The sequence below is a fragment of the Raphanus sativus genome, chromosome 5, assembly GCF_000801105.2.
Source record: "Raphanus sativus cultivar WK10039 chromosome 5, ASM80110v3, whole genome shotgun sequence".
NCBI classification, from domain to species: domain Eukaryota; kingdom Viridiplantae; phylum Streptophyta; class Magnoliopsida; order Brassicales; family Brassicaceae; genus Raphanus; species Raphanus sativus.
Window position 1 is genome coordinate 7,849,456 of NC_079515.1, and position 15,862 is coordinate 7,865,317.

A 15,862-nucleotide genomic window follows, 5' to 3' on the forward strand; every position below is an offset into this window, starting at 1 on the left:
ATTCAAAAGAAAAGAAAAAACTATTTACTTAATTGGGCCGGGCTTTTAAGCCCATAAGAGACTGTTCCATTTTTCCTTTTATTTCGAGGGAAATATAATTTTTGTTAGTTTTATATTTTATCGGAAGATCCCTCTCCTCTTCCTCCCGCAAGGCAGTCACTTTTGAGTCGACGCTTTGGTCTCTCCTTCTCTGTTTGCTGATCGTTCTCGATGATGATGGATATCGATTTCAACGAATACAAGCTCAGATGCGAGCTTCGTGGCCACGACGACGATGTACGATCTCTCTCTCTCTCTCTCTCTCGCTATTCACCTTACCTTCTTCACTGTGTCTTCGTGATCGATTCTCTTTCGAGATTTCGGAACTCCGTACCTTATAACTTTAGATTCCGTTAGCTTGATCCAGCTCCGTTATTCAACTTAAATGTGATTTTGCATTGCTTCGATTTCAGTTTCATGTGCGGATTTGATAATTATAGCGAGCCTTAGGTTCCTGATTAGATGCTCGATACTGTAATTTACCTAATTGTAAATTTTGATTCTCTCTCAGGTCCGTGGGATATGTGTGTGCACTGATGAGCATATAGCTACCTCATCAAGAGACAAAACCATTAGGGTATGGTCACTTGATTCTGATAACAAGCGCCGGTATTCACCTTCCAAGATTCTGTTGGGTCACACAAGCTTCGTTGGACCGCTTGCATGGATCTCTCCCAACGAGGAGTATCCTGAAGGAAGGCTTGTCTCTGGGAGCATGGATACTTCTGTTCTCGTTTGGAACCTGACAAATGGAGAGATTGTTCAGGCATTGAAAGGTCATAAGATGCAGGTCACTGGTGTTGCTCTTGATAACGATGACATAGTTTCATCTTCAGTTGATCAGTAAGTCCTTCTGTTCTAGAATACTTACAAATGGCTTTCCTATGGTGTTTATATTATTTTTGTTCTGAGTGTGTTTAGGAGTGTTAGGATGTTAACTGTGTACGTTATCGTCTTGATGTGCCTTGCTAGTTTTAGTAATACAATGGTAAAGAGATCTTTCAAATATTGGATTAGTCTCTACTGTTCTGTAGTGTAACTTAAGTTCTCGTTTTTTTCCCTTGTTCTGCAGAACTCTGAAACGATGGGAAAACGGCCAGCTTGTTGAATCTTGGGAGGCGCACCAGTCGCCTATCCAGGCAGTGTTAAGGTTGCCGTCTGGTGAGCTCGTTTCAGGTTCAAGCGATACCACTCTCAAACTCTGGAACGGAAAAACAAGCCTACGAACCTTTCAAGGGCATGCAGGTGAATTTCTAATTGTGCATCTCTCAAGTTTTTTCGTTTCAGTATGAGAAGCTGCTGTAACACATATTATCTTGTGAAAGGGCCAAGCCACTGACATTTTGTATTGCAATGTAGATACTGTTAGAGGTTTAGCCGTGATGTCTGATTTGGGATTTCTTTCAGCATCACATGATGGGTAAGTTATTTGCTTCTAGTAACCTCTTGCCTTATTTCATTCCATTTTCCCAGTTAATCACCCTTATCCATATGTTCTTAATCAGATTTTTTTTTTTATAAATCTGAACAGCTCAGTCAGGCTGTGGGCTCTAAGTGGCGAAGTTCTTTTGGAGATGGTTGGGCACACCTCCATTGTTTACTCAGTTGACGCTCATGCATCTGGCCTTATTGTTAGTGGAAGTGAAGATCGCCATGCCAAAATATGGAAAGGTGATGGTTTTCCTTTTATGTGTGTTTTCCTTTAATTCGAAATCATGTTTTTATAGATTGATGTGTTATTCTTACTTGTTACTTTTGTTTGGTACAGATGGAGTATGCGTTCAGAGTTTGGAACACCCAGGCTGCGTCTGGGATGCCAAATTCTTGGAGAACGGAGACATTGTGACTGCATGTTCAGATGGAGTGGCTCGCGTCTGGACCGTACGTGATGGCATGATAGCAGATCAAATGGAGATTGAAGCCTTTGACTCCCAACTTTCTCAGTATAAATTGAGCAGGTAGTCTGATCATTAAATCCTGTGTCCATAGAATATTTCTTTCCGGTGGCAGTTTCATGATTTTAATGATTTTTTGTCTTTTTCATAATCTCAGGAAAAAGGTTGGGGGAATGAAACTTGACGAGCTGCCGGGGCTTGATTCTCTGACGTTACCAGGTGCCTTTTAGTATCCAAACTTTGTATTTTAAACTTTTATCATCCTGTCGAAAGCTGTAACTGATACTGTTTGGCTATGGTGATTCTTGTAACATCTTCTACTATTCTATGCATTCTATCAGGCACCAGTGATGGCCAGACAAAAGTCGTAAGGGAGGGAGACAATGGTGTTGCTTATGCATGGAATATGAAGGATCAAAGATGGGACAAAGTATGTCAACATAATGAGCTTTTATATCTTTTTAAAAAACCTTTTTCGTTTGTTGACTACATATCATTTTTGTCTTTGACTTGAATGCTGCTTTATTATTATTATTTTTTTCAGATTGGTGAGGTTGTTGATGGCCCAGATGGTGTGGCTGACCGTCCTATCCACGAAGGAGTTCAGTATGATTTTGGTTAGATTATAAACCTATTATGGAAACTTAAGAAATCATTTAAAATAAGTGAACAAAATTCTTAGCCGGTTTTGTATTTTTTTTAAGTCTTCGATGTTGACATTGGTGATGGGGAACCTATCCGGAAGCTTCCTTACAATCGATCAGGTACTTGAACTATGTTGCTGGCCTTATCTTTATTCCAAGTGCAACTACAAGCAAGTACTTCTGTTTATATATACCAAAATGGTTTCTTGTTTTGCAGACAATCCTTATGATGCAGCTGACAAATGGCTTCTAAGAGAGAATCTTCCCCTCGCATATCGGCAGCAGATTGTTGAATTTATATTACAGAACTCTGGGCAGAAGGACTTCAATTTTAATCCATCTTTTCGTGATCCCTTCACCGGCGGTATAGTGTCTCATGATTTAAAAATATTTGGTGTGAAATTTTGTTTTCAGGTTTTCAATGTAACTTTATGTTATGCCGTCTCTGTGTAACAGCAAATGCTTATGTACCTGGGCAATCATCTCATACAGCTGGTATGAATATATTGTCTGTATTGTTCTCACATAATACTTAAAAGGATTCTAGTTTCTTGTAATATTCTTCCTTTTGATCCATGCACTTTGACTCTCTTTCTGCTGCAGCAACTACGGCAAAACCCTTGTACAAGCACATTCCAAAAGTACGCTAGTTTCTTCTTTCTTTATTCCTGTGTAGCGTTTCTAGATACTGATCCCTGTTTTTCCATTGTTTCCTCCAGAGAGGTGTACTAGTTTTCGAAGTTGCTCAATATGATGGGATCGTGAAAAAGATGACAGAGTTCAACAGTACTCTACGATCTGATCCAGTAAGCTCTCACACAAGCACAGTTGCACCAAGAATGAATCATGGTTATTTTACTCTTTTCTAGTACTGGTTGTTTATGTTACTGATACTATTTTTCCTCTCATGAAGGTACATACTGACAAGTCGCTGACAGAAGTTGAAATATCTAGAGTTGGCGCAATGGTGAAAATACTCAAGGACACATCACATTACCATGCTACCAGTTTTGCTGATATGGATATTTCTCTACTTTTGAAAGTGTTACAAGCATGGCCACCTGCGATGATGTTTCCTGGTAGGTCTTCGCTTTTCAATCAATTAGCTAAATCAGTTACAACAATCTAAAATGAGATATGTTTTGGTTTCTTTGATAAGTATTATTGGTTTCCTGCAGGCCATAAAAACAATTTGCCTTTTGGTAGCCAATGTTTTTTCGTGTTAATTGTCGGATATAGCGCTTATGCTTATGTTTTTGAATATGCAGCTACTGATTTAGTTAGGATGCTCGTTTTGCATCCCCATGGAGCAAGTCTACTTATTAAGCATGTGGAAAACAACAATGGTAATTATCTCACATGAAGCTAATGGTTTCCCAAATATCAGCTAATATTCTTTACTAACTTGCATCTCTCTGTAAATTAAATCAGATTTGCTTCTGGATGTTATAAAGAAAGTCACAGAAGATTCGGCTCTTCCTGCAAACCTTCTAACTACTGTTCGTGTCCTTGTCAATCTATTCAAGAATCCTTCATTTCATTACTGGCTACAGAGGCATCATAGTCAAGTGAGTACTATTTCGTTTCCTAGGTTTTATATCATAACTAGAATCTGAGATGATATTCATGAACCTACTATTGGTATCCTTGTCGAATATCCGTGTCTCAGGCTCTGATCTGCGTCTGGGAATAGGAATTAAGTTTATAATTGCATTTTACAATAGTGCCTAAGATTTGTGTTTGTGTGTTTTATTATGATGATGTGAAAGAATGGTTTCTCGGGTACTCAGTCTTTAATCTGTGTGTTATCCATCGATGCAGATTCTTGATGCCTTCTCAAACTGTTATTCATCCCCAAATAAGAATCTGCAGTTGGCATATTCTACGTTGCTTCTCAAGTACGATACTCTCTTATAATAAGTTTGCTCTATAATCTATGATACTTATTGTTGAGTTTTTATCAGACCCCATGTTCGATATGTTTTTCCTTTTTTGGCAGTTATGCAGTGCTATTAATAGAAAAGAAGGATCAAGAAGGCCAAGCTCAAGTCCTGTCAGCAGCGTTGCAGGTAGGCCTAAGTTTGGTCATATTCACACCATCGTGTGCATATTTTACCATTGAACTGAATCTCATCTGTTCTAGTAAATCTGAGAACACCAATTTATTATATTTATCAATCTTTTGTCCTAAAAAACATGAATCTCTAAACAGATTGCAGAAGAGGAAGCTGCAGATGTTGATTCCAAGTTCCGAAGTTTGGTAGCAATCGGCTCTCTGGTTAGTTCTCAACCCACTTAAAGAGTTCTTCCTTAACAATAGGTGTATATATATGCTTGTTGGTTACAACATTATTTTTCTTTACCGGACAGATGCTTGAAGGGCTCGTGAAGAAGATAGCGATAGATTTTGAGGTGGAGAGCATTGCGAAATCAGCTAAGGCATCTAAGGAAGCAAAGATTATGGAAGTTGGTGCTGATATCGATCTTGTAATTCGCCAGCCTTAAAAGAGAGACTTGTGAATGTTGCCCTAGATTAGGATTCTTTTTCATATTATTCGTATTCACTTTTTCTATTACTTCAAATACACAAAACTGAATTTTCTAGCAGAAAAACCTGAAATCATATATGACCGAACCCATAATAAGTTCAAATCCAAAATAAGAGTCAGATGAAATTATAAATTATACAAGAATCTAAGATATTATTAACCAAAATGAACAATTATAAAATCCAAATGAGAGTAGATAACTGGCCTAAGATTTTTGAATATCAACAATTGAAAACAATGAAGCAGGAGAAAACTCATGGTTTCCACTTGGAATAGAACTTGTGATCACCCCACATCAACATTCTACTAAGCGAAACCCTAACGCCCTTCTTCTTCAAATGCCAATGCCTCGGCTTTATCCTCCTCCCCAAGCTAAACCCAAAATACTGTGGAAACTTCTTCAACTCTTCCAACTCTCTCTCCATATCATAAACCAGAAACTCGAACTTGGGCCTCAAGTTATCCTCCACACTGTACCCGAATATCGCCGGGATCCTCCCGCACACCCTAGCCGCCTCCTCGTGTCCAAACCCTATGCTCTTGAGGAACCTCATCTTCGCTCTCAGCTTCTCCACCCTCGTGTTTAGCACGTGCGCGTTCGTCTTGCTCGCTCTGTTCAGATTCTTCACCCCCAGCTCCTTAAGGTAAACCAGCGTCGGTCTCAGACAGTACTCCACGTCGGATAGGAGGATCTTGGGGCAGTTCACGATCAGTCCTCTGGATTCCGCGGCGGAGGCTCCGACCTCGCCGGCGAGAAAGTCGAAGACGGGATCGGTTTCGGAGATGGAGAAAGTCGGAGAGAAGAGCTGCGGGCAGAGGAAGACGAGTCGAGGGAAGTCTTCGTCGGAGATTCCTTTTGATTTCAGGAAGTTCACGGCGGAGAGGATCGCGGGAAGGTTGTCCGCCGGAGGAGCAAGTCTCGGATTGTGAGGGATCACTCCGAGAGACGAGAGGTATCTTAGATTCTCGCGGTGAGAGGTATTAAACTTCAGATAGAGAGGTCTTGAGCTTGGAGGAGGAGAGGAAGACGAGGAGAGTGATGATAGAGGTCGAAGATGATGAAGTGAAGCGGTTACGGTAGCCATAGATTCCGTTATCCTCATCCCGGTTCGATCTTATATCTGGAAATAAACCAGATATTAATTTTGAACTGGTTCATATCTATGGGCCTTTTGTAATTTGGGCTTGATCAAAAAGCCCATGATTATAAAACCCTAGACGATCGTCTTCTTCGCCGGTGTCTCAGATTCTCGCTCACTTGTTTGTTCAGGGTCTGTAGAAAATGAAGCCGGTGATAGGTACGGTGGTGTCGAACAAGATGCAGAAGTCGGTGGTTGTAGCCGTGGACAGACTCTTCCACAACAAGCTGTACAATCGCTACGTCAAGCGTACTTCCAAGTTCATGGCTCACGACGAGAAGAACGCCTGTAACATCGGCGATCGAGTAATTCCTTCTTATACTGTTTTCAATCTAAAGCTTTCAAAATCTGTGGGAGATGTTATAGTGAATTTGAGATACATTTGATCAAGAGCTGAAAGGAACTTGATTTGTAATAATGCAGGTGAAATTGGATCCTTCGAGACCTTTGAGCAAGCATAAGAATTGGATTGTTGCTGAAATCATAAAGAAAGCAAGAATCTATTCTCCACAGGCTGCTGCTGCTCTCAATTTCTCAGCTGCGAAGGCTCCCTCTGAGTCTTCGATTCCCCCTGTTTCATCTTTTTAAGCTGATTGCTATGTGTGTGGATTGTATCAGACTTCTTCTTGGTTTTGAGTCTTATTTGCAAGTTCAGTATGGTGTGTCTCTTGGCACCTTAGGTAGTTCCATTGTTGAGGAACGTCATGTGACTTTGCTGTTTCTGAAAAAATAAGTTATCTGACATTCGGCATATGTGGCAATGAAGCTTTGTTGGGCATTTCGGTTTTACGTTTTTGAAGTTGTTAGAACCATTTTGCTGGTGGCTTGGTCTTGCCGCTTACTATAAAAAAAAAACTTTTTGATTGTTTAGCCTTTACCTCCCTTCCTCACACTGCAGTTTTTGCGCTTACCCAGTGTTGAGAATTGTGTTTCTCAGACTGGCAGCGATAATAGAGGAGAATCATAAACAGAGATGTAGGATTAGTCCATCCTCTGTAGTCTAGGTGATGTTGATGCAGAGCAACCTACCTAGATACACAAACCAGGCACCCCTGACTAAATTTCTATATAACCAGCAAATTTCAGACCTTATATGCGATGGATGATGATGGGGATTCAAACGTCCGCATCCTGTTTTGCCAAAGTCAACGAGCCGGCCATCACATCTAGCTCTTAAGTGTCTTCTCAGGAAGCTAGCTATGCATGATGATTTACTCTCAGAATACCACTGCATATATACACAGTATACATACAGCTGGACTCCCCCTCTCTTCCATTTCCTTGCTTCTTCTTCTTCCTTGCTAATGTATGAAACGATCGTCATCGTCATTGTTTCAAACTGCAGGCAGGGTTTTTCTTGCAACTCTGTCATTTATATATCAATCCGGTAGAGCAAGTAATACTGAGGGTACTTGGTGTGGAGTGTGAAGTATGTAAACCGGTTTAAAGTGAAAGTAGAGCTGCTTAAGGTCGATTGAAGATCCGGTTATGGAAGCTAGAAACGGTGGCGTTTTGGACTCACGAAACTAATGGTCTGGTGTGCAGTAAGTAGAGCGGAAGCGGGTTTAAATGATATTTTATTGTATGCCCCTCGTTGTCATGGGATAAGCATAATGTACCGACCAGAACTAAACCTTTGCCATGTCAGCATTCTATCAAACATTGATTGGTGTCTCATGATGTTATGTAGGTCCCATCATATCAGGATGCAGTGGCACAACTCCTCGTCTCTCTCTCCATTCAGAAGATATTAGAAAATTTTCTGTTAGTGTACATTTGACTCAGCGTCTTCTCTAACAATGGAAGGAACTAGTTTTCTCCGAGGGCGACCTCTAACAACAACAGTATCCTCCTCTCTTCCCAGACAGAGGTTCCTTATCCAAGGATGGAAGAGCAATCGGATTGTCAGGTTTTCTGGTTTGAAGAATCACTCTGTTTCTCGAAAGTCCAGGTCTTCTTCCTTCGATCTAAGCCTCAGAGCTTCAGGTAGTGTTCAACAGTTCTTAGCTTCTGTTGAGTTTCAACTTTTGATAATGTTTCTCTTTAAATAGTGTTATTGCTATGGAGTTCTGTAATCCCCTACATTTTCAGTTTTCAAGTTAGAGAACTTGTATTTAAACAGTTTCTTACCTTGTCATTGTTTATACAAAGGTCCTATAAATGCAAGCTCTGCCGCAACAGAGGCAAACCCTGTAAAATCAGAATCCAAGGAACAAGACCTTGTCTTTGTAGCTGGTGCTACCGGTAAAGTTGGTTCTAGGACTGTAAGGTTAGTTTCTTCTTTAAGTTTGGAGAACAGTAATTAGCCATGCTGGTTGGTTGGTTAACACTCTCCTCTTTCATTCAGAGAGCTACTGAAGCTCGGATTCCGAGTTAAAGCAGGAGTTCGAAGCGCTCAAAGAGCAGCAAGTCTTGTGCAAGTATGACTTTGCATTTTAAACACTCTATTGTCATCATGTGGTGCTTATGCTTATTCAAATTAAATGCTTTTTGCAGAGTGTTAAGGATATGAAGACAGAAGAAGGAACTCAACGTAAGAAGAAAATGATCTGATTTATTATTATTTGCTACAATGATGTTTGTTTTGTGGTAAAAAAGAAAAAGTAACAGGCAGGTGTCTGTGTCTTTAGCCCAGCTGTAGAAAAGCTTGAGATTGTGGAATGTGACTTGGAGAAGAAAGACTCAATACAGCCTGCTTTGGGGAATGCATCTGTGGTTATATGCTGTATAGGTGCTAGCGAGAAAGAAGTATCAGATATCACCGGTCCTTACAGGATTGATTACTTAGCCACTAAAAACCTTGTTGATGCTGGTAAGCCAATACACTCTCAAAGAAGTTTGTTTCATTGTACTTTCTTGTTTCATCTCCTCTTTGTGGTTTTATGAGCAGCAACATCTGCAAAGGTTAATAACTTCATCTTGGTGACATCCTTGGGGACAAATAAATTTGGATTTCCCGCTGCCATTCTCAAGTATGTTGGAGAAACACACACATAAAACTTAATGTGATGTTCTTGTAATATGACTTGATTTCTAAACATCTTTGTCTTTGAAGTTTATTCTGGGGAGTTCTTTGCTGGAAGAGAAAAGCTGAAGAAGCCTTGATTGCAAGCGGTCTCAACTACGCAGTGAGTTATGATTTACACGAAGAGTTTCAGATACTCTTTTGATTGTATCACACACCTTAGAGTTTTGCTTTTGCAATCTTATTTTCATCTCAGATAGTTAGGCCTGGAGGAATGGAGAGACCAACTGATGCATACAAGGAAACTCATAATCTCACTCTTGCTCTAGATGATACATTGTTTGGTGGTCAGGTCTCAAATCTCCAGGTATTTTTTTTTATTTTTGTTCCCTTGTGTTATGACACAGTGATGACCACATTATGAAGAAGCTTTAATTTGTTTCTCTCTTCTTTTTTTTTTGCTTCCTTGTGATTGATCTCCAGGTTGCAGAATTGCTAGCTTGTATGGCTAAGAACCCTCAACTTTCTTGCTCTAAGATTGTGGAAGTAGTTGCTGAAACAACTGCACCATTAACTCCAATTGAAAAGCTTCTTGAAAAGATTCCTTCCAAACGTCCTTATCTGCCTCCACCAAAGGTTTCAATCTCCTCTTCATTAACAAATCTTGATCTATCTCCCTCCTGTGATTTAAGATAGTTTTCTTTATCTCTCTGCATTTCGATTGTGGACAGGAATCAGTTGCAGCCAAAGAAGAAGTAACACCAGTCCCTGCAGAGCCTGTCACGCAAGAATCAGTTGCAGCCAAAGAGGTAACTCCAGTTCCTACTGAGCCTGTCACGCAAGAACCAACACCTCCCAAGGAGGATGAAGCACAAGTAAAAGAAGTGAAACCTAGACCGTTGTCTCCATATGCCGCGTAAGACAAACAAACTCAAACATGTTACTGGAATGACTTGTTGACATTAGACTGATTGTTTTTGAAGTCCCTTGTTTATTTATTCTTCCGTTTTGGAAATGTATTAGCTATGAAGACTTGAAACCTCCAACATCTCCTATTCCGGCCACAGCACTTGGTGCCACCAAAGCTAAGGAGGTGGATGCAACTCCGGTTCCGGAGGTGGAAGCAACTCAGGCTCCTGTTGAGGCCAATGTAGCTCCACCACCAGAAAATCCTGTTGAGGTCACTGTCCCAGAGGCAGTAGAAGTGAAACAAGTTGAGGAAAAGAAAGAGAGGCCTCTTTCTCCTTATGCTAGGTAAAAAAAAACTTTATAATATTTGCGGCTTTACCACATGAGTCACTAAATTGATGTTGATTATGATGAATTAAAAGCCTGATGCTCTCTTTTTACTTTTGGCCATGTTATGGTGCAGCTATGACAATCTAAAGCCCCCTTCATCACCCACTCCTAAAGCTTCGGGTATCCGCAAGAGCGACTCTGTGGCGCCGCCTGTTCCAACCGATTCTGGTACTGTTGTTGAAAGCTCAACAGTTGAAATAAGTGTCACTGAGGAGGCAGAAGCACCAGTTATACCAAAAATGAGACCTCTTTCTCCTTATGCAGCGTAACAACTTTTTCCTCTTGCTCTATACATATAGCTCGGCTGTGGTATCTTCAAAGAGTCTTCACTGTGTGTTTTTCTTTTTTTTTTTGTGCAGTTACGCAGACCTGAAACCACCAACCTCACCAACTCCTGCATCAACCGGTCCCAAGAAAACAGCACCTGCAGAAGAAAACTCAGAGTTGCCTGGAGGCAATGACGTACTGGGAACAGCTGACGGTAGTGTGTAAGTGTCTAGAAACCAGACTGTAAAAGCGTGTCAAGTATAATCGAACTATACAATCTCAGGTTTTTTCTTGCTGTTTGTGCAGGAACCCGACTGAATCTGCTTCTGTCCCAGAAGCAGAAACTGTTGACAATGTGACAGAAAGTCCCCTTCCCCAAGAAGAGAATGCAGCTGTTCAGCCAAAACCAAGACCTTTGTCACCTTACACAATGTGAGATATATAGAAAGAGAAGCATTCTGGCTATAAGTGTGTCCATTTGTTATTAACTTCTTATTACGTGGACTGAGAGACTCAAATGTTTGCAGGTATGAGGACATGAAGCCTCCAACATCACCTCTTCCATCCCCGGTCATCAATCATTAGTTATTTGTGAAATGATTTGCCCTTAAAACCCTGGAGCTTCTTATTCTAAGCTTCTGATTTAAAAAAAAAAATGTGAGAGAGATGGGGCAATTCAGTTTTTCAGGTATGCATCAGTGAGCTTATATATATGTAAAAGTAATACAAGATTCATCTTTGCCTTCTTGAGTTAATTTATCTTCTGTTCAAATACTCATCCATTTCTTATAACCCATTTGTGTCCTCTCACATTTTTTTTTGCTCAGATATATATAACCAAAATTTGTTACCATCGGCCTTCCATCAATCAACTATATATACGGGATATATATATCACTAATTACGTGAACTATATTGTTAACATGACAGACATTTGTCAGTTAACACATGTTATGTAGGTAACACCATAACCATAATTTATTGTGGTCGAAAAATGGATTGTATGTCATTATTCGACAACCCAATATTAAAGACTGACCACGCCCAAATAAAAATAATCACTTGGTCTAATTTAACTAATTTGAGCCATCGAATCGATAAGTTTAATTAGTTTGGACCGGTTAAACAATTTTTTCATATGAACTGGATCGTTTTCAATACTGAGATGCCGAGTTCTAACGCCTGAGGGGCGCATTAAGCAAAATATGATTGTAGGCTTGTAGCGTTAAATACATAACATGTGTTAATACATGAATATTATATTAACCATATATTCATGTAGTTAGTATTATATTTAATAGTGTTGATGTGTAAGTTATGTAATGGTTTATAGTTGCTGGTGCATCTTCCATTCTCTATGGTACCCTATTGGTATACTTACAACCGTAGTATATATAATAGGTTGTGTAGGTCTTATACCTAAGGATAACAATGACGCAATAGATCCACACCTGATGAAATGTGAACATCATTCTCTATATTCATCAATTGTTTTTGGTCAAATTTAATCAGCAGCCAAATAGAAAATTAGTAATATGAACAAAAAGTTGAGCAAACATAAAATTCCGTAATTAAAAAAAGAAAGAAGCAATAAGCGACCGACAATATAAAGTTATTATAGAAACGAAATCTGAAATCTAATGGGGTTTGTTGACTTCGTTTCTATAATAACTTTGGCAGCTTTGGAAGTTAATGCTTTTGATAACTCCAACGACAATACTATATACTAAACCAAAAAAATACAGTTAATACGTCGTCGTACAAGCTCCAATACTTTCAACGTCTTGCCGTCTCTGTTTCGTCGATTTTAATTCCATTTAATGCCAAACCCCACATTCCATTAATGCTCCCTCCTTCCACTTCAATTTCTCTTCCCACCATCCCCACCGTCGATTTCCATCTTACATATCTACCCTACACGTGTCCCTTCTCCTCCATCTCTCCGGCGACAACAGCGCCTCTGGATCTCCGCATCTCAGCCGGCTCGACGAGTGCGGTGCCGTTCGAAAGAACATCGGACTCGTCATCGATTTCGTCCGCCGCGACGAGCTTCCCGTCGCCGGAATCCGCTCCGATATCGGGAAGAACACTCCCGATCGCCGCCGGGAGAACGGCGATTTCGCGCTTCTGTGGTGGTGGTAGCGTAACGAGAACACTCTCGATTTCGATATCAGGTTCCCGAACGGAGATTGACGCTGCTGCTTGCTCCACGTGGATCTTCGGTATCTCCATGGAGAAACCGTCGCTGGTAGCTCCATCGTCACTCTCTCCGATGCTGATTCCTCCCTATCGTAATCGAACGAGTAGGATCTCTTCAGCTCTCGGAACCGAGAAATCGCCGGCGATTGCTCTTCCGCCGCCGCTGTGATGATCTCCTCCCGATCGTCTGTAACCGCCGCCGTCGTGTTTAAATTACTACTCCGCGGCGGAGTTTCGCTCCGGACGATGATCGCGTTGCTCTCTTCGTCGAGGCTCGGACGGATTCGCGGAGCCATCAAGGGAACGAACGGAGAGGTGGACGCGACGACGCCGGATCGGAGAATCGCCGTGCGGCAGAGAGGACAGTTAGGGTGAGATCGGAGCCACTCGTCGATGCACTCAAGGTGAAAGGCATGGAAGCATAACGGAAGCGTCCGCACGTAATCTCCCTCCTCGAACTCCAACAAACAAACAGCGCAATCCACGGGAGTTTTCCCCGCCGCGGCGGAGGCAGGAGAGACGGTCTTCCCGGTGCAGGAGGCGGCGGAGTAGAGAAACAGAGGCAGCGTTTTGATGACGGACTCGTCCAATCCGTAGGGAGAGTAGGTGGAGTAGTGGAAAGAGTCGAAAGGGAAAGGGGAGAAAGATCGGAGATCGGAGGATGAGTTAGAGGCGGAGGATAGGTGGAGGAGACGGCGCCGGCGATGTCGCCACCGTCGGAAACGGCGGAAAAGAGGAGAGAGGAAACGGCGGGAGATGAGGCGAGAGTAGGTGACGAATAGAAACGCGGCGGCTAAAACGACCACCATAGCGATCAAAGGAGGGGTGAACTGTAGAGGAGGATCAGAAGAGGTAGAAAGAATCTCCTCTGGTAGACCGGAATAAGGTGAAAGAGACGGCGAAGGAGAAGGTGATGGCGCCGGGAATCGCATGGTAGTTGTGTAATTTATGTAAAAAAGAAAAAAAAAGAAAGACACACTAAAACAGAGCTTCACAGTGAAAGAGGTTTAAACGCAAAATGAGCATTTGGGCATTTTAGGGGGAAAAGAGAAGAAGTTGACTACGGGTAAACGGTATTGGGAAGACTAATTGCCACGTCACTGTTTTTATATTTTTATTTTTATTCTTATGCAGACAAATACGACGATCCAAAAAGTTATTCATAATTAATCAAAATCATTGCAAATTTGGAAGCAATCCCATCATGGAGTCTTCTTAACATTTGTAATGTTTCAATATTAACCTAACTCCAATTATTATACCAGGAAGAAGAGATTAGCAAAATCTAGCAATATAGAGTTTTGAGGGAATTTAATGTGGATTTGATGTGGTGACCCACTCTGATACTAATGGCCTGAGAACTTTATTAAGTGGATTTTCACTGACTTTTATTTACTGTTATTATAGTTGTTGTTGGATTTGTAGAAAATTATTCTCTCTATTTCTCTTTTATCCATTTGTTAGTCTCGTTACAATATGTTCCCTCCCTTTTACAAGATTATTATACCAGTGACATGCTTCTTTGGTGCGTACTACACTCGTAACACTCCACGGATCTAGTGTAGAAGAATGATACGCATTATGGTACAATATACCAAATAAAGAAGATTCAAAATAAGCAGTGTTCCTTAAAACACTAGGAATAGAGTTTCGTGGGTTTTCTCATTTTAAGCATTTAGGTAATTTTACTTTTTTATGTAGGGCTATGATTTGTAGTAATTCTATATCAAAAGATCTAATTATCTAGCATTAACCTTATTCTTAGGAAAGATTAGAGTTCAGTGAACTTTTGCAATCAATCGATTATGTTTGGCTCTGCTTACTAGACAGTAAGCAAGGCAACATGGTCATAACAAATAAATCGTATGTGAATTTTCAGGTTTACTAATACGATAAAAGTCTAAGACTGTAATTTTAAGTATACTAGACCAATTCAAAATTTTCATACAAAGTCAAAACATTAAATTTAACATAATATACTTTTATTCATAGTAATATTTTTTAGGAAAAATTCCATAAAAATACCCGAACTAAATTTTGTTAAGCTTTTTAATATCCAAACTTTTTTATTACCCAGTTTAATACCCCAACTAATTATTCTGCTCATTTTAGTACCCAAACTTTTAACATTATACCCACTTTAATACCCAAACTTTATTTATTTAAATAAAAATACTAATAAGTTTCAGACAAAACTTAATAAAATCTCAAAAATCTAAGAAAAAAATATTAAAAATTCTAATTTTATTTTAAGATTTAGAAAAGAAGGTAGATAAACCATAGAAATTTTATTTTTTCAAAAAACAAATGAATTTGAATGATAAAAATAAATTTCTTTTTTTTATTTCAGAAAACAAACTAAATACAATATTTAAAACTTAGAAATTTATTACAAAATTTAATATTTTACACTATTTAGTTATTTTATTTCTCAAACACCAAAAAGTTTAGAATTTTCTGAGTTTATTTTGTAAATTTTAGAGATTTTTAAAATTTTATTTGAAACTTATTAGTATTTTTATTAAAATAAATAAAGTTCGGGTATTAAAGTGGGCACAGTTTTAAAAGTTTGGATATTAAAATGAGCAAAATAATTAGTTGGAGTATTAAACTGGGTAGTGAAAAAGTTTGGGTATTAAAAAGCTTAACAAAATTTAGTTCGAGTATTTTTATGGAATTTCCTTATTTTTTTATAAATTATAGAACGGTTCAACATATTACTAAATAAATATAAAATTCTCAAATAATATTATAAATATATTAACCAACTATTACAATTAAGTATTTATATATATATATATGCATAAGGTTTCAAAAGACTATCATTGTTATATTTATTTATATTCTCGAAACAACATATATTGAA

The 15,862-nt window shown here is 39.5% G+C and overlaps 5 protein-coding genes across 6 annotated transcripts; 3 read left to right on the forward strand and 2 right to left on the reverse strand.

Moving 5' to 3' along the window:
- Window positions 1–107: 107 nt before the first annotated feature.
- LOC108863379 (uncharacterized) lies at window positions 108–5,203 on the forward strand. Its single transcript, XM_018637783.2, has 21 exons — window positions 108–276; window positions 551–882; window positions 1,112–1,284; window positions 1,399–1,459; window positions 1,571–1,710; window positions 1,808–1,997; window positions 2,092–2,153; window positions 2,276–2,364; window positions 2,479–2,551; window positions 2,639–2,698; window positions 2,796–2,942; window positions 3,035–3,073; window positions 3,182–3,219; window positions 3,298–3,384; window positions 3,492–3,657; window positions 3,847–3,924; window positions 4,010–4,146; window positions 4,400–4,476; window positions 4,578–4,647; window positions 4,791–4,856; window positions 4,949–5,203. The coding sequence occupies exons 1-21, from the start codon at window positions 211–213 to the stop codon at window positions 5,081–5,083; spliced, it is 2,286 nt and encodes a 761-aa protein (XP_018493285.1). The 5' UTR covers window positions 108–210; the 3' UTR covers window positions 5,084–5,203.
- Window positions 5,204–5,260: 57 nt separating this feature from the next.
- Window positions 5,261–6,369, reverse strand: LOC108863380 (transcription termination factor MTEF1, chloroplastic). The gene has a single exon (XM_018637785.2). The coding sequence runs from the start codon at window positions 6,228–6,230 to the stop codon at window positions 5,382–5,384; it is 849 nt and encodes a 282-aa protein (XP_018493287.2). The 5' UTR covers window positions 6,231–6,369; the 3' UTR covers window positions 5,261–5,381.
- On the forward strand, window positions 6,368–7,044 carry LOC108859191 (uncharacterized). The gene is made up of 2 exons (XM_018633057.2): window positions 6,368–6,571; window positions 6,690–7,044. Exons 1-2 carry the CDS (start codon window positions 6,410–6,412, stop codon window positions 6,852–6,854), a joined length of 327 nt encoding a protein of 108 aa, XP_018488559.1. The 5' UTR covers window positions 6,368–6,409; the 3' UTR covers window positions 6,855–7,044.
- A 964-nt stretch (window positions 7,045–8,008) lies between these two features.
- On the forward strand, window positions 8,009–11,575 carry LOC108856606 (protein TIC 62, chloroplastic). 2 transcript variants are annotated; one of them, XM_018630450.2, is made up of 15 exons: window positions 8,009–8,252; window positions 8,418–8,535; window positions 8,614–8,686; window positions 8,763–8,799; window positions 8,881–9,078; window positions 9,157–9,238; window positions 9,322–9,394; window positions 9,488–9,598; window positions 9,715–9,867; window positions 9,963–10,147; window positions 10,255–10,485; window positions 10,604–10,795; window positions 10,890–11,018; window positions 11,104–11,229; window positions 11,325–11,575. In XM_018630450.2, the coding sequence occupies exons 1-15, from the start codon at window positions 8,066–8,068 to the stop codon at window positions 11,380–11,382; spliced, it is 1,953 nt and encodes a 650-aa protein (XP_018485952.1). In that variant the 5' UTR covers window positions 8,009–8,065; the 3' UTR covers window positions 11,383–11,575. The 2 variants fall into 2 exon arrangements, with proteins under 2 accessions (XP_018485952.1, XP_018485953.1); XM_018630451.2 differs by having other exon boundaries at window positions 8,902–9,078.
- A 769-nt stretch (window positions 11,576–12,344) lies between these two features.
- On the reverse strand, window positions 12,345–14,056 carry LOC108856896 (RING-H2 finger protein ATL65). Its single transcript, XM_018630799.2, has one exon. The coding sequence runs from the start codon at window positions 13,926–13,928 to the stop codon at window positions 12,699–12,701; it is 1,230 nt and encodes a 409-aa protein (XP_018486301.2). The 5' UTR covers window positions 13,929–14,056; the 3' UTR covers window positions 12,345–12,698.
- Between the last annotated feature and the right edge of the window lie 1,806 nt (window positions 14,057–15,862).